At 37.3% G+C, this 25,845-nt stretch overlaps 1 protein-coding gene and 1 pseudogene across 3 annotated transcripts in view; one reads left to right on the top strand and one right to left on the bottom strand.

The window, feature by feature from the left end:
* SELENOI (selenoprotein I) overlaps positions 1-25,845 on the bottom strand; it is a 57,599-nt gene that overhangs the window by 25,180 nt on the left and 6,574 nt on the right. For both annotated transcript variants that reach the window (XM_079111089.1, XM_079111090.1), the window contains exons 2-3: positions 2,952-3,020; positions 2,242-2,350 (exon numbers count right to left, since the gene is read on the bottom strand). In XM_079111089.1, the coding sequence (XP_078967215.1) occupies positions 2,242-2,350; positions 2,952-3,020 (178 nt within the window). The remainder of the gene's footprint in view (positions 1-2,241; positions 2,351-2,951; positions 3,021-25,845) is intronic.
* Positions 8,487-18,197, top strand: LOC306644275 (atypical chemokine receptor 3-like; annotated as a pseudogene). The gene is made up of 2 exons (XR_013766888.1): positions 8,487-14,199; positions 15,854-18,197. The product of XR_013766888.1 is annotated as an atypical chemokine receptor 3-like (transcript).

The raw sequence follows: 25,845 nt of genomic DNA on the forward strand, positions 1-25,845 counted from the left end.
TTTTTTTTAACAATAATTCTTGCCACAGCACTACTGTCAATGAGAAGTGCTTCTATTTGTTAGCGATTAAAGTATTCTACAATATATTCTGAATGCATAACTAAATATTAAATGTTATCAATAAACTCTGCCAAATCCAAAGAAGTAACTCCCTGATCCCTCATTAAATAATTATATTGAGCTTTTATTATAACTCAGGGCTAAGTGTTCATCTTCACTTGAAATTACTTATAAGCCGAGAATGAAAAATAATGAATTTTTAGAATTTAAATAGTGACTGCATTTGATCTAACATTTATAACTTTATTTTATGCATTTACTTATTTATTTATGTGGTGCTGAGGGTCAAACCCCATGCCTCACATGTGCTAGGCAAGCACTTTGCCAATGAGCCAACAACCCCAGCCCCTTAATCTAATTCTTGTTATAATTCACCTATAAATATGTATTGAGTCTTCACCCTATGTGTTCTCGGTATATTATTAATTAGCTAAACAAAAGATCTTTTGATTTGGGTAAAGACAGATTACCTCAACCAGATGATTTGGGCATCGGAATCATCTAAAATGTCTGGATCTCATTTTTTCCCCCTATGATAAAAAACTGAGAATCAGGGGGTCTGGGTTCTAGGTCTACTGCTGTAATCAACCAGCAGTACACCCTTGAAGGTATCATTTAGCCTCTCCTATCTTGTATTTCCCAAATATACTGAACTAGATGGTTTAGTTAAGTTCATCAAGTTCTATGATTTGGGGAAATATACCTAACATTTATAGATTTTTAGTTCTTTTAATAACTATATAAATAATCTTATCAGGGGATTAAACCCAGGGTACTTTACCACTGAGCTACGCTTCTAGTCCTTTGTATGTTATTTTTTATTTTGAGACAAGGTCTCATGAAGATAGAGGCCCTCACTGAGTTGCCCAGGCTGGCCTCAAACTTGCAATCCTCTTGCCTCAGCTTCCCAAGATCCTGAGATTAAGCATGTACCTAGGTGCCTGGCTGAGTAAATAACCTGATTTAGAATAGTCAGAGAAAATAATATTTCTAGCTACAAAAATACATTTTAAGGGTGTCCTGAGAATACAAAACAAAAAACCCTCACGATGTAAAAAACATGGTTAATGAAATTTAATCTAACTGATTATTCATGTAGTACTTTAGAGGGCTTCTGCTTTAGAGTTGGCATTTAAGACTTCAATTACCATTTTATTATATATGCAGAAGCTATGGCTAAGTGTCAGTTGATAAAAGTTCAGCATATGTATAATTTCAATCTTCAGAATTTCTATACTTTCTATAAGCTCCAAATTATCCTACAAAAACAATACTGTGAATGGTTATTGATTTTTTCAGGTTAGTTTACACAGTCTACTGAACCCATTACACAAATGACTTATAATAAAATGACACCGGACTATATCATTTATAAGTATTCTTAGAAATATACTCTAAGTTAAATGCAAAAAAATACTCATTTACCTACAACTTTCTATTCCTTTCCATTCAATCAACTGGCTGAGCAAAAATAAATAAATAAATAAAACCCTGTCTCCCACTATCCACCCAGCCATCCCAAAACTCGAGGTTCTCTCCAGAAGCCTGGGGCAAAAACTAGGTGTGAGAGAAAGCAAAGACAGAAATGTGTGTGAAAAACAATGCTGAAGCAGAGAGGAGGAGTAGGCTGGACACTGGGTCAGACACTGCTTCTGCTCTCTAAGGGTCAGACAAATGTCAAAAATGTTTAAGGTCTAAGAACCATTTTCAGAGGTATCTGGGTCATTAAATGCAAGTAAGGAATGAGCAGAGGGAAGAAGAGATCATATCCCCTTTAAATGAAAGAGGATTTTTCTCCCATAACTAAAAAAGGGAAAGTGACATCTCTGGAATTGACAGATATTCTGAGCTCTGCCTGTATTCATTTTTAGACAGTTTAGCAATCCTAAATTTATGTCTTCATACAACTCTAGCTTTTGTCAAAATCTCATTGCTTTTTACACAGCATATCTAAATTCAGTAAGCAAATTGGTATTGTATTTCTGGAACTTAATGGAAACATACATATAACAACATCGTAAATACACTTAGTTTTTAGGAACAATTCTGACATCTTATATTACATAATATCCAAAACTGTTCAGAAATACAAACATCTTAACAAAACCAGAAAACAACCAACTACACCTCACTTTTCCCTACTTAGATGTTTACAATTTTAAATTAAAATAATATTCTTACCGGAAGCATAAAAGTCAGGATCAAAGTATGCCATAAGTAGAAAATTAAATACAACCAGCAGAAAGCCAGAGAAAGTTATCAGATTGGGCGCCAACCAAGTAGGAAATGCCTGTTTTTTTCAAAATAATTACAAGACAATTAAAGAAATCTGTTCAACATACAAATTAAAGTCATAATAAAAGCTACAAATTTGAAAAACCATATGCAAGAATCATATATATTAAAATGTAAACTATAATCTCTAGTTGATAGAAATAAGCATTCTTTCTGTCCTCTATATTTTAAATGATTCTATAATCCACAAGCTTTTATAACATTAAATTGTTTTTACAAAAATTGAAAAGGTGTTTCACAAAAATGATAAATGACAGCATATAAAGAGATTTCGATGGTATAGACAAAATCAAAAGCTATGTGATCTATGTGACTAAGGGAAAATATAAGGGTAGTTTCTCTACATATCTTCTTTCTAAAACTAACTTTTTTTAAAAAATATTTTTATAGTTTTCAATGGACCTTTATTTTTACTATTTATATGTGGTGCTGAGAATCGAACCCAGTGCGTCACACATGCTAGGCAAGCGCTCTACCACTAAGCTACAACCCCAGCACTCTTCGTATTTTCTTAAACTAAGAGCTGTATCCATAAAACAGGCTAAAATACTTGAAACTTACTAAAATAAAAAGCACATGCCTGTTAATTATCTTACCTTCACTATAGTGTTCCAGAATGGATGCATGATATACAAAGAGAGTGGGTTCGTATCCACAGCACTGTACTGTTAAGAAATGAAATATTTGGTTACTCCTTGCATACTAACAAAGAAGAAAATATTTCTCAAATGAAAACCATAATACAAAAATAAACTGGAGAATACATCTATTTATATGATATCCTCAACTGAATAAATAACTGGAACAGCAATAAAAATAGGACAAAGACTGTAAGCACACTCAGGTATTACTTCTATGGTAAAGGGGAAGGGTCACAGGGGAAGTCTAAAGATCAACCCCAAATCATGGAGTTAATCACACAGTGTTTGTTTAATTCATACATACTTATTCAGAGTCCAAATTGCCTAGATAAAAATTCACTAGTCTTCAAATTTCTATTGCTTACTTGTTCATGGTTACTACACCAGATCAGTAAAATGAACACTGTGTGCATTCAAACACTGACCACACACTTTCTCAAACTCCTTTATCTCTCTCAACTTACAGGAAACTAGTTGTTTTTTTTTTCCCTTCATACCATTACAAAATACACTAGAATTTATGGAACCTTGGACAAGTTACTTAACCTCTTTGTCTTAATTTATTCACCTGTAAAATGAATAGGACAGCCCTTACCTCAAAGGTTTGTCATAAGGATAAGTTGATGATATATACAAAGCAAGAATGGCAATTATCAAGAATACGAGCAACAACAGGTGTTGGCGAGGATGTGGGGAGAAAGGTACACTCATACATTGCTGGTAGGGCTGCAAATTAGTGCAGCCACTCTGGAAAGCAGTGTGGAGAGTCCCTAGAAAACTTGGAATGGACCCTCCATTTGACCCAGCTATCCCACTCCTTGGCCTATACCCAAAGGACTTAAAATCAGCATACTACAGAGATACAGCCACATCAATGTTCATAGCTGCTCAATTCACAATAGCCAGACTGTGGAACCAATCTAGATGCCCTTCAATTGATGAGTGGATAAAGAAACTGTGGTATATATATACAATGGAATATTACTCAGCCATAAAGAATGATAAAATGATGGCATTTGCAGGCAAATGGATGAAATTGGAGAATATCATGCTAAGTGAGATAAGCCAATCTCAAAAAGCCAAAGGAAGAATGATATCGCTAATAAGTGGATGATGACACATAATGGGGGGAGGGAAGGGTTAGTGTTAGGGTTAGAGTTAGGGTTAGGGAGGGGGGCAAGTATGGAGGAAGGAAGTACTGTATAGAGGGTAAAGAGGGGTGGGAGGGGTGGGGGGAAGGGAAAAAATAACAGAATGAATCAAACATTACTCTATGTAAATTTATGATTACACAAATGGTATGCCTTTACGCCATGTACAAACAGAGAAACAACATGTATCCCATTTGTTTACAATAAAAAAAATAAGAAAAAATAAATAAAAAATAAAAAATATATATATATACAAAGCAGTACCTGGCTCACAGTAAGTACAATATAAATATTACACAGTAAGAACAATATAAATATTAGTTGTTATTATTATTAAGTATATTCTGAGCACCAAAGAAATAATAGAACCCTTTACAACAGGAAAGACAATTGCATAAATAAGCAAAAAAGATAAATAAAGGTTATAGCTGTATGGTACTGGAACTTATCCTCTAAGTAGTGGCTACTAAATAGCTACTTAGTAAGAATTCAAAGGGAACTTTAACAATGTGTACATAAATATATAAAGCTTCAGGAGTCATGTTGATACTTTCCTCTCTCATACACACACATTCCCCCCTCCACACACACACACACACACAGAGGAATACTTGGCATATAAGAAGCACTTTATTTTTCCTCAAAAGACAAGGAATGGAACCACCACAGGACCCTGCTTATACCACTCCTCCATATTTATTCTGAAGAATTAAAATCATCATACTATAGAGAATAACACATGTATACCCATGTCTACAGCAGCAAAATGCACAATAGCCAACTATGAAACCAGCTTAAGTGTTGGTCAGTGAATGAATAAAGAAAATGTGATATATGTACACAATGGAGTTTTATTCTGTCATAAAGAAAAATAAAAATTATCATTTGCAGGAAAATGGATGGAACAATAGAACACTATTAAGCAAAGTTAGCCAGAAAGTCAAGGGTGATGTCTTCCTTCATATGTGAAAGCTAGAGAAGAAAAAGGAAAAGAAAGCTGGGAGCAGGATCTCATGAAAATCAAAGGGGAATCAGTAGAGGAAAGGAGGCAGGGAAATACTGACTAATGATACTGGTCAGATTATAGTGTTATACTGTGTGCATGTACAAATTTGTAATAACAAATCCTACCATTATATACAAATATAATGCACCAATAAATTTTTTTAAAAAGAAGCATTCTACAAGATAAGAGGAAGAAGACAAACAAAACTGGTTAAAAGACAATACCCATCCCCAAGCAGTTCACAGTATTATCCAGGCCTATATTACCTAATTCATCCATCTGACACTTAAATGACATTAGACTACCTAGCACTTTGAAAAGGTTATATTTTATATTTACATTTATAATGCATATAAGCAATAAGCATTTGAGGAACAAGTATTTTTAAAACTGTAATTAAACATCAAATTTCTTCCCGAATGGTCTATGAATATGTGAGAAATACATTCAGTATTTCAAGACTTAAAAGTATGATAAAACAAAAAAGGAAGTAAAATATGATTAAAATACTGTTAGCAAAAAGCAACGTGTAACTCAAATGTTTATTCAACAGATGCCATGTCTGAAGTTCTTCCACTTCTTCAACGATTCTGACTAAAATAGAATAACTAGGGCAAAAGATCTGACAGGTAGTAGAAAAAAAAATAATGGAGAATATCTGCTTCTACTGGCCAGAGTTATAGGCTATGAAGCAGAAGCCAGATTCTCAGGAGGAATCTATTTAAATTAGTCTTAAATTCTTTTGTTTGTTTGTTTTGTTTTGTTTTTTGGAACCTGGGATTGAACTGAGCTACATTGCCAGCCTTTTTTATTTTTTTATTTTGAGAAAGGGTCTCATTACATTGCTGAGGCTGGCCTCAAATCTGCAATCTTCTTCCCTCAGCCCCCTGAGTCTCTGGGCCACTGGGTCCAGTTTAGTCTTATATTCTTACTAAATTTTCACTAAACTTTCAACAAGGTTTTCAACTTTCACTTGCATAGTACTCTAACATTTACGGACCTTTTCTACAAGATAGATAATCATCACTACATCAAAACCTCTGAAGAATGGAGTCCTAAACTGATACGATCATCTAAATTTAAGTGAACCAATATGAACCCCTAATACTGCCTATGCAAGGTGGGAGGGCCCTGACCACTTTCACTTCACAAGTGAATATCTAGAACCATGTGATATAACCACAGGCCAGATAAACTGGAAGATCATCCATTTCAAGTCCACCACCAATTCAAAGAACAAAGTTGTAAGAAGTTCAAATCAGAAAAAAAAAAAAAGATTAAGGTGTCACATGAATACTTAATACAGAACACAAAGTACAATGGCCTTAATTCAAATGTTTACTGAATGAGTCTCATTAGGCAGTTTTTCATAATTTTAATTTAGACCTAGAAGAAAGTCCTTTATGAACCAGGTGTGGTAGTACACATTTGTAATCCCACAAATGAGGGGTGAGACAGAAGGATAGCAAGTTCAAAGCCAGCCTGGGCAATTTAGCATAACCCTGTCTCAAAATAAAAAAGGGCTGGAGATGTAGTTCATCTTCCCTGGGTTCAATCCCCAATACAGGGTGGGGGAGATCCTGAACGGATAGTATTTTGATATGAAAAACTCTTTTTAAATTCTGAAAATTGTATTTCTAAATCTCTATTTCAGAAGACCAGTAAAGTACGAATACAGAGTTAAATATAAGAAGGCCTGTTTACCTACCTGGATTTCAATTATTTAACATTCAATAATCGCTGATGAGTTCAGGCACAGCAAGAGAGATTAAAGAGATTACAAAAGGCATCAAACAATAAACCTAAACAATACTCAGTGCTCTAGTCTTACACATCTGAGTATTTATTAAGGTCATATATCACTTGATGTAAACAAAGAAACCCTATATGTGTCTAGTGAATCAAAGAAGAATGACTTAAACTTTTCATATGCATCAGAAAAAAAAAAAAAAAACAAAATATAAACTTTTAAAGGTGCTAAGGTATTCATTAATGAATTAAAGGTATTGATTAGTTAATTTAATAAATCAATTAAGAGTACTTATTAATGCTTGTTGAATATACTTTTATTTTGCATTGGATAATGTCCTGGCATATGCCAGAAACCTGAACCTGGTATCTAAACTAGTTAACACCTAACATGACTTTCTTGGCTCTACGATCCATTAGGCCCTGGAAAAATGTTCAAGGACCATAGGCTGAGAAAGGAGAGAATCATTTCAAAGCAAAAAAATCTCTAATCATAAGTATGCTCAGAGGATGTCTAACTCAATATTCCATTACATGTCTTACCCTCTTCTAGGTGGTAAGACATCTGAACTTTTTAATGCCTCTGATTACCAAAACAAAACAAAACTTGCACTTTCTGGAAGCAACCCAATCCAGTGTTAAAAATTCTCTGTAAACTAACAAATCCTCTCTACCCTATATTTTCTCTGTTTCCATTTTGCTCTACAAAGTTAAGCAGACAAAGGTCTAATTTTTCTTATAATAATAATAGTCCTTCAAATATTTGGAGGCAGCTCTCCCTATCATAACTAATCTTCCCTTTGTCCATTTCTATATCCTTTTGGCTGCTCCACTTTTGCCATGGTTTCTGCCTCACTCATCATCGATGTCTAGGGCTTGGACAATCAGGGATTGGAGAGTTTTTTTTTTTTTTTCTGTAAAGGTCAAACAGTAAATATTTTAGGCTATGGAAGCCATATGATCTCTGCAACAAATACACAACACTGCCACTGATACCAGAAAGCAGTCACAGAAAATGTGTAAGATAAAAAGAATGGCCTATTTTTAATAAAACTTTATTCATAAAAGCAGGTGGCTTGGAGGCTTTAGTTGGACAACCCCTGCTACAGACAATCCAATTTGTTGTTAATCCAACACAGAAGTTGATCCAGGACAAAAAGAATATTTCAAATGACACCTGAGTGGAGATAACAGCATGACTGAGTCTTTTTTCTTCCTCAATACCACATGCTGCTCAAAATACTCATTAATTTTTAGTGGCAACAAAATCACTCAGCAGACATATGCGTGTATGCAATTTTGCAGTCATCTGGCCCCCCTGGCCTTTCCCGTATGAACTACTAAGCCATCCTGCTCTATGCTAATATAAGATTGACTATTGGAACCTAAGTATAAGACTATACAGGTCATTTTAACATTTCATATTGCTAGAGATTTTTTTTGGATCCTGACTCAATTACCCAAGGAAAGAGTCATGTCCTCATAACTCTCAGTAAATCTGGTCATACTAAAAATGCCTTCCCTTAAGTCTCTATAAAAATGCTAATCAAGACAGAACTTTTAGGGCTGGGGAGATAGCTCAGTTGGTAGAGTGCTTGCCTTACAAACACGAGGCCCTGAGTTCAATCCCCAGCACCGCAAAAAAAAAAAAAAAAAAAAAAAAAACAGAACTTTTAAGCCTTTTCCTCAAGATTATCATTACTACATTTAACAATTTTTATTTGGGTAGAGAATTCCATGTCATTTAATGCAATTATGCCTATCTTACAAAAGGAAATTTCCCATGTCTTAGTGAAATTCAGAATTACCTTAAAATAACACTTTGCCCAAAACTAGAAAATCCCATAACTTTCTTCCTTTAACTTTAGTCCAAATCAGGAAATAAAGCAGAATTCATTCTTCCTTCATTCTTTCAGCGAGTCAACAAATATTTATGACTAGAGATTCAAGATGGCGGATTAGAGCGAGGCTGCGTTCCTTGTGACTCCATAACTCAGGTTTCAAGCAGAGGATATCTGTTTCTCAGTAAGACAGTTTTTGCTGCTTATAGATCCCCTACTGTTTACCCCATTTGTCTACTGTGATCACCTGCAGTCTGCCAGCATATCGACTACTTTTTGAGTGCAAATATTTATGACTGAGTGCCTATGGATTTTGCCATATACCATGCTGAATCTGGAAAGATAATGGTGAAAACCAAAGTATCTCCTGAGTTCATCAAGTACACAGCAGCCTAGTATAAAACAGATGGAAATAAACAGGGTGATGTGTAAAAAGAGGACAAGCAGTACAGGGATAAAGGGAATAAGGCACAATAAGGAGAGAAGTAAATATCGGAGTTATATGTCACATGCCAAGGAGTATTAGGAGCCACCAGCAGCTCAGAAGCAAGAAAAGATTTTTCCCAGAGCTTCTGGAGGGAGTGCAGCTCTACCGATACCTTGATTTTCCAGATTTCAAGCCTCCAGAACTGTGAGAAAATAAATCTCTGTCCTTTAGTCTCCCACTGTGACAAAATTTGTATGGTGTCCCTAGGAAAGGGAATGTGCATAATCAGAGCAGTAAGAGAAAGGTTCTCTTAGGAGGGAACATTGAAGTTGAGCCCCAAAAGATGAGAAGACAGGTAAAGAATGTATGAGACATAGTAGTGAGTGAAAGAACCAAGACACCAAAAATCATGTGCTTTATAGGCCCCATTTATATGAACTTTAAAACAGATAAAATTAAATTATGGCAAAAGAAATCACAATAGTAGTTTAGTAAAAGGAACTGAATTGCAGGGCTTCTGAAGGTGCTAGAAATAATCCTGTATCATGATCTGGGTGGTGGTTATATGTTATATGTTTATATACATTGGTAAAAATCCATTAATTTATATACTTAAGAACTATATTATATATATCATTTATGCACTTAAAAGGAAAAGAAAAGAAAGAAGAGGAAAAAAAAAGAAAAGGAGAAAAGAAAAAGAGAAAAAGAAAAAGAAGGGCTGGGAGTCATGGTAGAGTACCTGCCTGGCATGTGCAAGGCTCTGCGTTCAACTCCAGCACCATTACCATATGATGTGTTCTAGTCAAGGCAGCTTACATAACCTGCCAGAGTCACTTAATTACACAGCTTGGAAATGGTCAACCTGACATGAATAGGAGTCTCAACCTCCCTGGGACCCCGAAAGAAGAGTAATATTTCAAGATATCTTTTAACATACCTTATATTCATTCATTCAACAAATTAAATGCTTACTGGGGACCTAATATATGCCCAGCACACTATTATTTCTGCTTGGGTCTAACCTCCCTTCCTAAAGCATAAGATTCTTATGAGATAATAGATATAAGGCATCTATTGTACCTATGTGATGGGCTGACAGATCTGACTCCATGAGAATGTTATAGGCCAGACTCTAAGGGAAATGACTAAACAGACTCCATTTTGCTCTGAGACTCCATGTTATGTAGGAAATAAGCTTCTCCCATGGGAACACCCCGCCTCTGTGCCCATCATCAGTTACTTGGTGTGACATGTTTAATAATATACAATGGCAACTCCTATGTAGTAAGAATTGCTCTCTTTTGATTTCTATTACTCCTAAAAGATGTACCATGTGAACAGTGATTGTGTAAATGTTAGCAACCATGCTTTAGTTTGCACCTAGGTAAGGGTCATTTTGACCCACTTCCCCCTCTGTCGATGATCTCATGATGTTAATGTGTAATTTTGAATCATAGCAACAGACACATGATTAATGTGATTTTTGGTATAAGAACCCCTACAACCCTGTGGTTGGGGCTGTTCTCCCAATAGCCATTTTTTGGGGCATTGTGTGAGACAGTCAGCTGGCCGGCTTAATAAAGACTGTCAAATTTGGACTTCTCAGTGGTGATCAGTCTGTTCTTAAGTTGCACCCCATAACATCTGGAGGCCCCAGCAAGATCCTCGCTGCCTGGTGGGCAACCACCGCTCACCACTGACCTGGAAACTCCTGCGGAGGGGAGAGTCCATAAAGTTTCTCCTAGGGGAAGACCTCTGAGAGACGTTCCTCAGCCCCAGGCTGCAAGGTCTGTAGAGCCCTGCCCCAGGACTGAACTAAATTCTCCGAGTCACCTGTTTCTGCACCCCTGGGGGCCCGGGAAGTCTGTTTTGGTGGATCTGCATCTGGGGACTCTGAGGAAGGCTGGACGCAGCATTACTTCTCGAGTCTGGGACTGGCAAGACGTTGCTCAGTCCCTCTGGTCTGGAATCTGGAGTGGCCACTTGTCCGTGTCTTTGGTGTTTTACCTGTTCTGTGTTTGTTTGTCCTTTTCTGTTTTTTGTTGCCTTAAAGTGTAAGCATAGGTCAGTCTCCCTCATGTCAGTCATGTACTCCCCTCCAGAGCATGTTAACTAATTTCCAGGAATTCCAGAAGAGAGCCAGTGACTACGGAACCCTCTGCGATGTCTTTTCTCTCTCTAAATTCTGTGAGAGAGAATGACCAACTTTCGAGGTCAGATGACCCCCTCAGGGGACCACCAAATTGTCTTTGGGCAGCCCGAACAATCTGATCAAATGTTTTATAGTCAAATTTGGGGAAAAAATGGTTAAAAAGGTTTTTAACCATGTTCACTAAAGCTTACATTAAAATGTAAGCTGCTGCCAATTGGAACTTCCAACTATTGGAGTTGGTCCACTACAATGCCAGGCTAAAATTTTGATGGCTGCTATCCAGGAGACCAGAAAAACCAGTTTAGAACAAGACCCCAACCTGAGGAGGTTCTCCCAAGGAGACCAATGGAAGCAGCTCCCTTGCTGTCTCTTCAGGAAACTCCTTCAGGGAGGGATAAGGCATAACCTTTGTCTATATTCTCTTAATTCCTTTTCATCTCTGATGAGAGGGACCACATCAGGATGAAAGCCAAAGACTTGTAAAAATTCTATTTTTTTAGTTCATAATTTTGATCTGGTGCGCCTAAGTTAATTTTTTATCAGACTTATTTCATCCAACTATAAGGTTTTCTTAATGCTCTGTTTCATTCAGAGGCCAGTTTAAAGAGTTAACTCTCGATCTAACAGGTTTTAAAAAATAAGCTATAAGGTCTTTGTCCATATGTTTATGTATATGTACACCAGTGTATTGTCATGCCTACATATATTTGGTACCAAAATTGACATATGAGCTCATAAATTAAAATTTTAAAAAATAGATCCAAATGCTTTTGATTTATATGATTTAAAAGGTTTTTAAATTGGGTAAACAAAAATATGGCTTTCAAGTTACTAACACAGTTTTGTTTCCGGGTGGTCGAAAAATAAATAAAATGTTAATTTTATAAGATGTCTAATCTCCATTGTTTCTAGGTTTTTCTTCAACGGGAAAGATATGACTGATATGGCTCAAAACAATTCTCTGATATCTTGGCTTTTAAAAAAATAACTGAATTAGATTTAACATATATGGGATTGATCACGGATGTGTTTGTTAGAGATATCTGATTGGTTTAAAGAGTTAAAATGCTGTTAAATATAACATCAAGTACTCTTAACTCCTTAAATTCCACAGAATAACATACTTAAAACATTTTTGGTATTTTCATAAATTGGTAAATAAAAAAAGGATTTAAATTTACTTTATGTTATCACTGAAAACATGGTTACTAAAAGTCTTAATAGGTATTATTCTATATAAAGTGTCCAAAAGTTTCAACTATATTTAAATAGAGTTCTGTAAGTAACAAAGTGTTTCATCAGATGAAAATGGAGTAATTTATTTAAATTCAGAAATTTATAAGGGTTGTTTCAGAATATAAATTTTAAAAAGGGGATCAACAGATTAAAACATTATAAGGTTTTAGATATAAAAATATATTTAATAAAAATGTTTCTAGAGGCCTCCATGCAGGCACATGGCTGCATGCATGCCCACTTCTCTGCAGATCCTACAAACCCAAGGGAGAGCTTGAGGGGTGGCAACCCGGAGTGTCCTCCAGGCTGACAGGCTCCTGACCAGAACTTTTAGTTCCTTTCAGGAATATTCTTAGATGAGACTATAACCCAAATCCTAAAAGTAGAAAAAATTCACCTGGAAATTTTGAAAATGGATGTTGGTTAAGAAGCATCAAGTAATACATCTTGCCCACCATGGATCTGAATCTCTTTGACTACATGGAGCCAGGGAACTTCTCTGACTTCAGCTGGCCATGCAACAGCAGTGACTGCATCCTGTGGACACGGTGCAGTGCCCCATCATGCGCCACAGGAGTATCCTGCTCTAAACACTTTCCTTCATCTATATCACCAACCCTGTTGTCATCTGGGGGAACATACAGGCCAAGACCACGGGCTACGCCACCCACTGCTACATCTTGAACCTTGCCATCCCAGACCTGTGGGTGGTCCTCACCATCCCGGTCTGGGTAGTCAGTCTGGTGCAATACAACCAGTGGCCCATGGGTGAGCTCACCTGCAAGGTCACACACCTCATTTTCTCCATCAACCTCTTTGGTGGTATCTTCTTCCTCACCTACATGAGCATGGAACGCTATCTCTTCATCACCTACTTCACCAGCAGCTCCAGCCACAGGAAGAAGATGGTGTGCTGCATCCTGTGTGCCCTGGTGTGGCTGCTGGCTTTCTGTGTGTCTGTGCCTGACACCTACTACCTGAAGACCATCACATCTGCTTCCAACAATGAGACCTACTGCTGGTCCTTCTACCCCAAGCACAGCATCAAGGAGTGGCTGATCGGCATGGAGCTGGTTTCTGTTGTCTTAGGTTTTGCCATCCCCTTCTCCATCATAGCTATCTTCTACCTAATGCTCACAAGAGCCATCTTGGTGTTGGGTGACCAGGAGAAGCACACCAGTCAAAAGATCATCTTCTCCTACATGGTGGTCTTCCTGGAGTACTGGCTCCCCTACCACATGGTGGTGCTGCTGGACATCTTCTCCATCCTGCACTACCTCCCCTTCACCTGCCAGCTGGAGAACGCACTTTTCACAGCACTGAATGCCACGCAGTACCTGTCGCTGGTGCACTGCTGTGTCAATCCCATGCTCTACAGCTTCATCAACCACAGATGCCGGTACAAGCTGATGAAGGCCTTTGTCTTCAAGTACTCTGCCAAAACGGGCCTCATCAAGGTCACTGACACCTCCAGAGTGTCAGAGACAGAGTGCTTGGCACTGGAGCAGAACACCACATGACTCGCTGTGCAGTGGCCAGGGACAGGGAGCTTGTGAACACGGCCTGGGGCCACATGGTTTCCAGAGGAGAGCAAGGGAGCTTTGAGTCTGAATGCCCAAGTGATACGAAAAAGAGAAGGTGAGATATTGTGCATCCTCCTCTTCTTCCATGCCACTACAGCTATTGTCCAGCTGTACATTGTGACACTTTTGCAAAGGCAGAGCTATGCTGTGCAGCCAGCACTGTGTGTCAAAGCCAGCTTCAGGACAGGCTTGCCTGTACAATAGAAGCTTCTGCACTTCCTGAAATTTTTATATGGTAATTGTATTCAAGTTTTAAGACTTTATTTTCTCACTACTGGCATACCTTATAAAAGGTATTTGAAAGTTAAATATATGTTAAATATCCTACGGGAAGTATAATGCTAACATACTTTAAGTATGGTAGTACTTTTAAGGTTAGTTTGAATTCAGTTTTGACTAAGGATAACATTAATTAATTGTTAGCTGATTAAAATTATATATACAAATAAAAAGAAAAAATGGGCAGATTGCTCACTGTCAGGCGTCTATCATCCGCCATTTGCCTGCCTCTCACCTGTCCATCGCCTACCTTACCCCTATCCATCACCCAACGTTCGAGGTTCACTTCCCGATCATCCAACAGCTGCCAGCAGACTGACCGCAGACTGCCAGTGGAGCACCAGCTGCCTGCTGCTGCCTGGAAGTTCACTGTCACAGTACCTGCAGGTTTGATTACACGTGGCTGCTGCCATTTTGAGACAACAGCCAGGCCCCGTAGGACCACCAGCCGGACTGACTGAGCCCCATCTCCAGGATTCCTCAGCCCGACCGATCACTCCCTGCCTCTGGGGCCCTCACATCAACTGACTGCTCCCTGCTGCCAGGACCCCCAGACCAACTGACTGAGCCCTATCACCGGGAACCCAGACCGACTGATTGCACCCGGCCTCCAGGATCCCACAACTACACCAAACACACTGGACCCCCAGGACCCCTGCCGGACCAACTGCATCCCATCTCCAGGACCTCCAGCTGACCACGTCCACCCCTGAGCTGCAACTCCCCATTTGCCAACACATTTCAAAGCCAGAGCGGCCATCTTGGATAATCCTGGAAGTCGTAGCTCCGATCTTCGGGTGGGGCAAATCCCATCCTGAGACGCCTGCTGGAGGCTTGAAGCTCATTATCAGGTACCTCTCATGCATCAGGCTACTGAACACTGGGAGGTTTCATTAGTATATGACTGTTATACAGTAGATTTTCTTTTTTCTCCTTTTTAAAAAGAAAAAATGTTTCTAGATAAAAAAGTCTTTATGTGATAAAATAAGGCTGTAACACATCTAAGTAAACAACAAGAGTGTCTAATTAAGTGATTAAAAAGTGTTAATTAAGGGCAAATTTTAAAAGGTTTATGTGTATATATAAGTAACACAACAGTTAAAACTATTCAAGGCTTTTTCCTAAGGTCAAATATTAATGAACTGATATAAACCAAATTTCAGTCTCTATGCTAAAATGACCAATAATTCTGAAAGCATTAATTTACTCTTAACATTGTATCTGTTAAGTTTTATTCGCTAGAACAGCTAGTCTTAAAAATTGGGGGTTTGTACAATTCTGGTTAAACAGCAACTGTTATTTTAGAGTATTGTACTACATTACAAGATCTAAATTTTCTTTAAAAGTTAAACATGGTTAATATAAAAACATCAATGCAATTATGATTCTGTTACTCTTTTTTATATATTAAATGTGTTCATATCTTCCAGGTATACAAGTTTTTAAAAGGTTTAAAAGAACATTTTATCAGACTGGTGTTCTCCAACCTAAAGTTGTAATGGTAATTTTAAACTTATCAGAATAAGAAATTTTATTGGGGATTTATTTATATCATTTAGTGTTCTGTAACTGGACCTGAACTTTATGTTACCTTCTACACTGGGATAAAAATGTAAATGTATTTCTAAAAGATAATGAGAGCGTGATCTGTTTAAAAGTTAATATCATGAAACAGGAAAAACATTTTGCCACTTTACTAAACAAAAGGAAATTAAAAGCTCTCTCAGCTTTCTTTGATTCATGTTTTAGGTGTAATATCATACTGCGTTAACTAACATTCATATAGACTTAGGAAAAACAATATATGTAAACTTTATAAAATGATATTAAAAATAAAAAAAGATAAAGATCAGCTTCAGAACTAGACTGCTTTACCTAAGATTTATGAAGAGATAAGGCTCTGCTTCCTACCTTACTACATGTTACAATGGCTCCAAAATAAGTCAGACTTCAGCTCATAAGTTATACTCTAAAGATTGATTTTTTTGTTATAAAATTACTGTGATCTCAAACAGGGAATATAATACAGAGCTCAGCCAAAATTTAAGATAGCTATTACACAACTAAATATGTTTTTACTATTGTTAATTCCATTTTGTATTTTTCTTGTAACTCTGTAACTGTTGACTGATTAATGTTTTACAGAGGTACTGCTTCAAGAACAATCTAAATTAATTTGAGATAATAAGCCATCACCTATAGGACAGATAATATAGACCCCAGTTTAATAAAAGTTGGTAAATAACTATAAAATCATAGACATTAAAGTTAAAACCCAGTACTCTTACTGTATGACTAGTGAAACTGACTTGCTGGATGTTTAAGATCAAAACCTAAAGATTGAGATTAAAATAAAGGGGTCAAGAAAATCAATATTTGACTCTTGCCCTCAGAGTCAGCCTAAACCCAGAGAACAAGAGAACTTCTCTAAGGAGCTTTGCAACTCTGGGCCACACAACCTTCCCATCAGGGAGACTGATGAGACCACTAAGGATGAGAAGCCAATCAGTGCACCTGCTGCAGAGGAGAGTCCTTGGGAAAGAGAGACATCCCTAATGCTTCCAAAGGAAGCCACCTCATCAAGGAGACCCTACCAGGTGAATGGCACTAAAGGAGTTAAGAAGCTGCTCTCAAGTTCCCCAAGAGTGACCCCTGTGGGAACTCAGCTGACTCTTAACAGCAGATAAGAACAAGGTCAATTTGACCAGCTTGATCTTAAACACCGAGCAAAAAGAGAACTAAAACACAGTCATTCCTGGACATTTTAAAAACAAAACAATAGTTACAACTGTACACTTGTGTTAGCCCCCAAAATAAGTAAAACTAGAGGTAACAAAAAAGACTCTTGGGCTGGGGAGATAGCTCAGTTGGTAAAGTGCTTGCCTTGCAAGCACAAGGCCCTGGGTTCGATCCCCAGAACCGCAAAAAAAAAAAAGATTCTTAGACAAAAATGCCTGATAATTATCAAAAGAAGCTGCCAGAGTTATAAGTTTTTAGTCAATTTAAGGCCTACAGATCTTTCTAACCTCTGATACAGGTAAACTTAAACTTAATAAATGTTTGCTAGTATGAGTCTCTAACCCTAAGTAACAAAAATAAAGGGATCTCTACTGAACAAAGAGATCATGCCAATAAAAGATGTTTTACAAAAATCAGATGACAGTAAGTAACTTAACTAAATGTTCTGTTTACATTCCTGATAACTCCGACAGTGTTACGATTTACAATTAAGGCCTTATCCTCTCCAACCTTGTTAGACTTTGTTAGGCCTTTTCATGTAAACAATGTCTCAGCTCTTCCACCTCCTGGTAAGAGATTATTAATTCCTATCAGCTTCATGATATTCATTGACAAGTTCCAGATGCTATTTATTTTGTACTCATGGTTTTGTTTTTCTTTCATAGAACAAGACTTTTACCCCTAGAAAGGAACTTTTTATTGCTTGCCCCACCCCACATGGCCCCCTCTCAGCTCAAAGCAGCAAGAGCGGTCATCGCCCTTTTTCCTTACAGCAGTAAAAAGTCCCTAAAATTAGAGGGGTAATAATAAAATTTTTTTCAAAAAGACAGTCAAAGTAGATAGGTAAATTGGGTTAAATCACAAAAATTAGGGCCAGTTTGGGTCCAGAAAGTTGGAGGCAATGACCTCTGAGAGATTAAAATGTTAATGCTTCCAGAGCCCTTCCTCCACCCTGACCAAGAACCTACTCCTGTTCTAACCTGTTGTTAAGTCTCTCTAACAGGTTCAACTTATGAGAGAACCAGCCCCAAGAGACCACTGATTTGATGTAGACTATGTCTACATCAAATTGTTCCAGAAAGGACTAACATCCAGCTAAAATGGAAGGGACCTTACTCGCAACATGGACTCATCACATCTGAGTCAAGACAACAGAAAAATGAACAGTCCTCAGAGACCTCAACCACCATCTAAAGATAAGACTGAAAAAATGTTAAACATGTTTTTTTCTCTTGCTTGAACTATGTCAGGAATAACTCCATGCTTAGCCCTTCAACTTTGAGATTACCAAATGGGGTAAATTCTGTGTTACTGTTCACATCATTCCCAGGTATACTATTATGATACAGAGGAAAGGAAAAAACATATGGGACTAATATCTAAATGAGTGGCCCCTGTTTTAGTTCCCCTCCTAGTAGAAATAGCCAGCTACACAGCTATAGGGACCACTACACTTATTACAGGAAACAAAAATTTCAAAACCTTAAGTAGACAAATAGATCTACTTTTAATCAGGCCATGCATGATAAACTGTTTAACTAAATATGTTAGAGATAGAATCCAGTCTGTTAAGCTAATGGTGTTGCACACTCACTGCAATCACCTATACACTACTAATAAATCAATGATTTGATTATGTACATAAAACCTGGGGGGAATGTGATGGGCTGACAGATCTGACTCCATGAGAATGTTATAGGCCAGACTCTAAGGGAAATGACTAAACAGACTCCATTTTGCTCTGAGACTCCATGTTATGTAGGAAATAAGCTTCTCCCATGGGAACACCCCTCCTCTATGCGCATCATCAGCTACTTGGTGTGACCTGTTTAATAATATACAATGGCAACTCCTATGTAGTAAGAATTGCTCTCTTTTGATTTCTAATACTCCTAAAAGATGTACCATGTGAACAGTGATAGTGTAAATGTTAGCAACCATGCTTTAGTTTGCACCTAGGTAAGGGTCATTTTGACCCACTTCCCCCTCTGTCGATGATCTCATGATGTTAATGTGTAATTTTGAATCATAGCAACAGACACATGATTAATGTGATTTTTGGTATAAGAACCCCTACAACCCTGTGGTTGGGGCTGTTCTCCCAATAGCCATTTTTTGGGGCATTGTGTGAGACAGTCAGCTGGCCGGCTTAATAAAGACTGTCAAATTTGGACTTCTCAGTGGTGATCAGTCTGTTCTTAAGTTGCACCCCATAACACCTAGAACATGATAGATCATCAATGAAACAGTGTACATTCCCACACTTACCCTCAAGAGGAACCACACCTTATTTATCTAAATTTCCTTCAGGACCCATAGCCCAGTAGCTTGCAAATTAAACATGGTCAATACATTTTACTGAATAGGAATGAATAAAGATCTCTTTGATGTATGTGTAGTACCGGTTTTGAGAAGAAAATCAGAAATGAGTCTACCATTAAGAAGGAAATTGGCTCTAATGAAAAGGAAAATGATGAAATTGCCTCCTTGGGCCTAAAAGTATTTCCCTTACTTTAAGTACTGTATTTAAGTCCCTCCTGCGTACTAGGAAGAAGACTGAACTGACATGTCTCTAAGTTCATGTGCTAAGTTCAGAGCTTTGGGCAAAATATGAATCAGACTAAGGCTATCATCCCAAGTAATGCTCTATCTAAAATCTGATTTCCTGAGATGTGTTTCAGAATAGGGCCCTAATGTCTTCCAGATGACCAATTTTATCTGCTCCCTCATTTTGTTATTATACAATAGGGAAGGTAAATATCCCTATTTCACAGATACAGAGCTTATAAAATTCAGAGGTTAATGTAGCCTATAAACAGGAAGGTCTAAGCTGTAAGTCCTTTCTGTGTCCAATGAAGATCAAGTCAACTCAGAACAGTTCTACAAAACTGATCACTTTGTTTTAAATCAGACTACCCTATCCTCGCTTGAGCATAACCATGAAGTACCTCGGTCCAATGTTCTTCCAATACATATTTTTCTCTCTTCTAATTTGTGCTAGATACATCCTAAGGAAAACCTCAGTAAGACAGAGGCTTGTATAATCAATCCCCTCGATGGTTCATTCTATTTTCTAGAAGGTGGAACCTGTGCTTCTAACCAATAAAGAATGTAGAGAAGGTGAAGGACGTCATTGCCTTGACTAGGACACATCATATGGCAAAGGAGGCAAAACATCACTTCCATGATTATATTCCATTACCCAATACTCTATCTTAGCAGTCTGGAAAGAAGGTATCCCACCAACTTTCAACAAGCAAACAGCAATGATGTGAACTTACGACAGAGGATCCTGACCTCTGAATACAGCCTGGTGGGAATCTGAGCAGAACAGTCAGCTAATCAATGCCCAGACTCATGACCCACAGAACTGAGGTAATAAACGTGTGTTACTTTATAACACCAAGTCTGTGGGAATTTGTTACTCAGCAATAAAAAACTAATATGTGCAAAGTATATAGGATCAGGTGAGCTGTGTTCATAAAACCAATGAGGAAGAGTACAAGGAGGAACAAACTATGTGGTTAATAAAGACATTTAAAAATAAAACTAATAAACATTTCTGAAAGCACTACATCATCTTTTCTAACAAGAGATACCTTTCTTTGTTTAACATGATTATGACTCCACCATTTTATTCATATAGACTAGATTTTTTTTTTTTTTTTTTTTTTTTTTTTTTTTTTTTAGTGGAGCATGCAGTGAGAGGGAAGTGCTAGGGACAGAACCCAGGTCTCCCTGCACATGAAGCATGTACTCTACCTGAGCTATATCTCCAACTCCCCTCCCGTAATGAGGTATCCTGAGGCTCAAAATCAAGACTACCTAATGTCTGAGAGCTAACACAGAAACATCATAATAATGTAACTTTTTATTCTTTTACATTGATTTCTTGATTTTATTAATTGCTCTTCAGAATGCAATATAATTGACTATTTCTTTGACAAGGTGGTTTTCAAAATATAGTAGCCTAACTGGATGCAAATTGTTGGCCCATCCAGATATGTCTACAGAATAAGAAACTGGGGGAAAGGGACCAAGAATCTGTCTTTTGGCAAGCCCCCCAGGCAATTTTGATATAAGACCACTCCTCTAGTGAAAAGAAGCACAAAATTAACTCAACTCCTGACCTGAAGAATAAGCCACCAACAGTTCAGTGGTCAACATTTAAATCTCCTCATGGTGATTTCAAATCTGCACTTCAAACAAGAGGTAAATAAAGTACAATAAAATTCAGCAAGAATTCATTAAATGTCTACTAAATGCAGGGAGACATTGTGCTACAATCTATTAACTACAAACCTAAACTTAAAGTGCAAAGAGGGTGTATATTAATTCCAAGACAAAAAGTTTCTTACTGTACTTTTTATCAATACAAGTAGCTCCTAAGAGCTACACCCACAGAGAACATGACTCAGTGAGTTATAAGTATTCACTTATTTCAGTGAATTCTGTCATTTATACCTACTAATAAGTCAGAGAGAAGGTATAAGATTGTTAGAGCAAGGAGAAAATACAAGTTGTGGTAACAAATAGGTTCACCTGTTGGTCTTAAGTAAGCTCCATCAGGAAATGAGAAGGTAAGAAAAGGAGGGGTAATTTAGTGAAGGAACTTGAACTTACTTATTCTGGATATCAAACACATGGTAAATGCTGCATATCCTTTTGTAGTATTGGAGAAAAGTTATTTATTCTGCCTGTTGTACTATTTTTCATGATAAAAAGAGGAAGAACTCAGAAGATAAAGACTATTCATAGAACCCAAGCCACTCATTAGTCTTTTTATTTGCCCTTTAATTTGCAATCTTTTACTTCCTTTCCTAAAACACACTTTCTCTTGGTATCACCACCTGGGGTGTGTGTACGTGTGCGTGTTATGTGCTACCTAATATTAATAAACAGGGAAACACAAATGTCAAATTTTGTTTTTTATTTACTTAACACTAATATGGTATTATATACCAGGCACTTCGCAAATATTAACTCATTCAGTTTTTATAATTATCCTATGAAATAGATACTATCCCTTATCACAGGTAAGGAAAGCTAGTTAGAAAGATTAGGTCACCTGCTAAAGATCACACAGCTAGCATATGAGTTCTTTTTAACTATTAGTCCCAAAACTAATTATTTAATAAAAAAGACTTTTATCTCAATTAGAGCTAATCATAAATGAAATGTTAGTATAGCAGTTTTCCCTTTTTTACAGTCTCACTTTCTATGGTTTTAGTCAACTATGGTCAATAAATATTAAATGGAAAAAAATTCATAAAAATTCTTCCTAGACAGGATGTGAATGATCCCTCTGTCCAGCATATTCTGTATATACTACCCATTAGTCACTTACTAGCTGTCTTTGTTTTCAAATCAACTGTCGATACGATGTTCACATCAAATATATTAAAGTAAACCTTACACAGTAGCCTAACACTACATTAAAATGCTATGACATTCATCTCACAACATTACAAGAAGTACGGTGATTACGTTACAAGGCGTTTAAGATGGGTATGGTATGAGATACTGTAAGAAAGAGCACATTTGCATAATTTATTACAGTATATTGTCATAATTCTTCCATTTTATTATTATTGTCCTGCTGTGCCTAATTTATAAATTAAACTTTATCACAGGTTTGTATACAGGTACAGGAAAAAACATACTGTATCTAATATTCAATTCCACGAGGTTTCAGATGTTCAGAGGTTCAGATGAAGGTCTTGGAATACATCCCCTATGGATAAGGGGGACCACTACCTTCAACTAATGCATGACTAGTAAATACAAGTCTACCTGTATCTACTAATAATTTTAAAACTGGGGAAAGAGTATATAAAATCAGGGTTTTTTTTCTCACTGTACATTTTCCCCATTGGCAAATATTAGACACATATTCAATTAAGCATGTCACTAAAGGTCTTTATTTGCATGTTTATATATTCTTTTTTGTTTTCATTTTAATTTATTCTGTGCAGTTTAAAATGAAAGTTGGAACATCATGCAAACCGCAGAAGCATATTTATATACCTTAAACAAAACAGTCAGTACCTACAGGGCAGAATTACATTTCATTCTTAGTTTCAAGAGGCAGTACAGCATGAAGAACATTGACTTCAGATCCCGACTGCCTGGGGTCAAATCTCAGCTCCACTATTTGTTAACTGTGGGACCTTGAACAAATTACTTAAATTCTGTGTCTCAATGAAATGGGTAAAATAATAGTCCCAGTTGTGAATATTAAGTGAAATATATGTAAGGCACTTCATGCAATGCATGGTATATAGTATATGGTATATAAATGTCTGCTATTGTTGTGATGATTTGGTATTTATGGTGATGTTGCTCTGCAACTGCAGATTTTTCCTTCACTGAGTGCCAGAAACTCAGTCTCTCTCCCACATATCTACCACTTCTTTTTGCTTCTAACATACGATGATCTTTGGGTCTCTGTGCCTCGGTTCCCACAGTTCTCTTTGACTGCAGCATCTTTCCCCACATATCCCTTATGCAGTAGGAAAACTATTATTCAGCAAAGTCTGTATAATTTTATCATTACAGCAGTTAGAGAAACAAGCCATCATTGGTGAACTGATATTTCAGAAGGTAAGAAAGATCCACTCAAGACGTTTCCACCACGAAGCACCTAAAGATGTAGTAATCTTCTCCCTGCCACTGAATCTCTCTCTTTTACTCTGCCTAACTTTCCCATCCATCCTTCTTTTGCTCCTTTAGAAAGATTCCTTCATCTCTGCCAATTGCAGAAAACAATTCTTTGTATGAGATTTGCGAATCTTTACCTAAGACCACCAGAATATTTTTCAAGCCTTATTAATGTACTTACAGAGAAGAATTAAGGTAATCAAGGTATAACTAAAGACAAGTATGCTTGAATTAACTGTTAACATCAAGGTAATGTCATAATTAACACTGTATTGTGGCCAGCTTGCAGTCATAATAAATGACAATCAAAAGATCAAGAATTTCTCATACTATTTCTACTGTGGCTTAAGAGGAAAAGTGTCATAATCTTTAAGAGTTACAAAATTTTTCCCTAGAAGACAACTCATCCACGAATGATAGTTCTTTAGAACAAAAAGTTACATCATTTGAATTCCAAGTCCACAAACCACACCTTCATGTGGCTCCATCCAATCAACAGAAATTTAGCCAAGATTACTATAAAAATATTTATCTATCTATTTTTTGGCACTACAGATTGAACTCAGGGATGCTTTACCACTGAGCCACACCCCCAACCCTTCTTATTTTTTATTTTGAGACAGGGTCTCGCTAAGTTGCTGAAGCTGGTCTTGAACTTGCAATCCTTCTGCCTCCCAAAGGACTGAGATTACAGGCGTGCACCACTACTCCTGACTTGTAAAAAACATTTTTTTAAAAAAAGCATTGTAGCATAGCTCTTCACAAAACCCTATCTCAATAACTGCCACCTCAATCCACCTAGTCATCACAAATCCTGAGTCATTTCAGACTCCTTATCTTTTGTGTGCCCCCCCAACCACCTCCAGCTTATTAATCATCCATCACGTCTGTCAATCTTAAATCAAGGATCAGAAGGATCAAGCAGGTAAACTGAACAAAGCAGACTTGCATGAAACACCTGGACTAGGAGAGAAACGGCAAACTAGAGAGAAATTTCCATTTAAAAAAAAATTAAGCACAAGCACTATTCAGCTTCAGCTGATAGAGGAAGAGGAAGTTCAGGGACAGTGTTGCCCAATATTCTAACATTCAAGAGCATCTAGAAATCCGAACTTTTATGGGGAAGATGTTAGCTTTTGTAACAAAGTAAGGGTCAAATTAAACAACCTGGTAGACAAATTCAGTGTGTGGGCTTAACAGTTTTGACTTCTACCTTTAGAATCCCTACTTTCTCCTTCCTATCCCCACTGCCTTGATTCAGGTCTTCAACATTTCTTACATAGTTTTAATTCAAGAGCATCCTAAAGGTCTGCAGATCACTCCTACCTCCTCCACCAACTACAAGCTACCAGAGTGCTCCCAAATGCAAATCTGATCCTATTTAAAAGTCTTCAGTGCCATAGCACTATGGTAAGAACCACCTGAGATATGTAATATTCAAATAAGAGTTAAATCTCCCAAAGAAGGTCTATGAATTTGCTAAACACTCCACCAAATGATTTTGATGCCAATAGTCCTTGGACCACAGAAACATTGATCCACAGGGTAAAAGTCAGATCAAAATCATTCGCTTCTAAAAAGCAGGCCCAAATCTCCACCATATTGGCTTAGGAACTGACTTCCTTAGCAAATCTCCTAACGCACAAGAAGTAATATCAAGAATCAACAAATAGCCTGACTGGTGGCCCACACTTGTAATCCTAGCAGCTCGGAAGGTTGAGGCAGGAGGATAGAGAGTTCAAAGCCAGCCTCAGCAAAAAGCAAGGTGCTAAGCAACTCAGTGAGACCCTGTCTCTAATTAAAATACAAAATAGGGCTGGGGATATGACTCAGTGGTTGAGTGCCCCTGAGTTCAATCCATGGGTACCCTCTCCCCACCAAAAAAAGAATCAATAAATGGGCTAGGCACTATGGTGCACTCCTGTAATCCCAGCAGCTGGGGAGGCTGAGGCACAAGGATCCCAGGTTCAAAGCCAGTCTCAGCAACTTAACAAGGCCCTGAGCAACTCAGCAAGACCCTGTC

This window comes from Sciurus vulgaris (assembly GCF_902686455.1).
Source record: "Sciurus vulgaris genome assembly, chromosome: 14".
Lineage (NCBI taxonomy): Eukaryota > Metazoa > Chordata > Mammalia > Rodentia > Sciuridae > Sciurus > Sciurus vulgaris.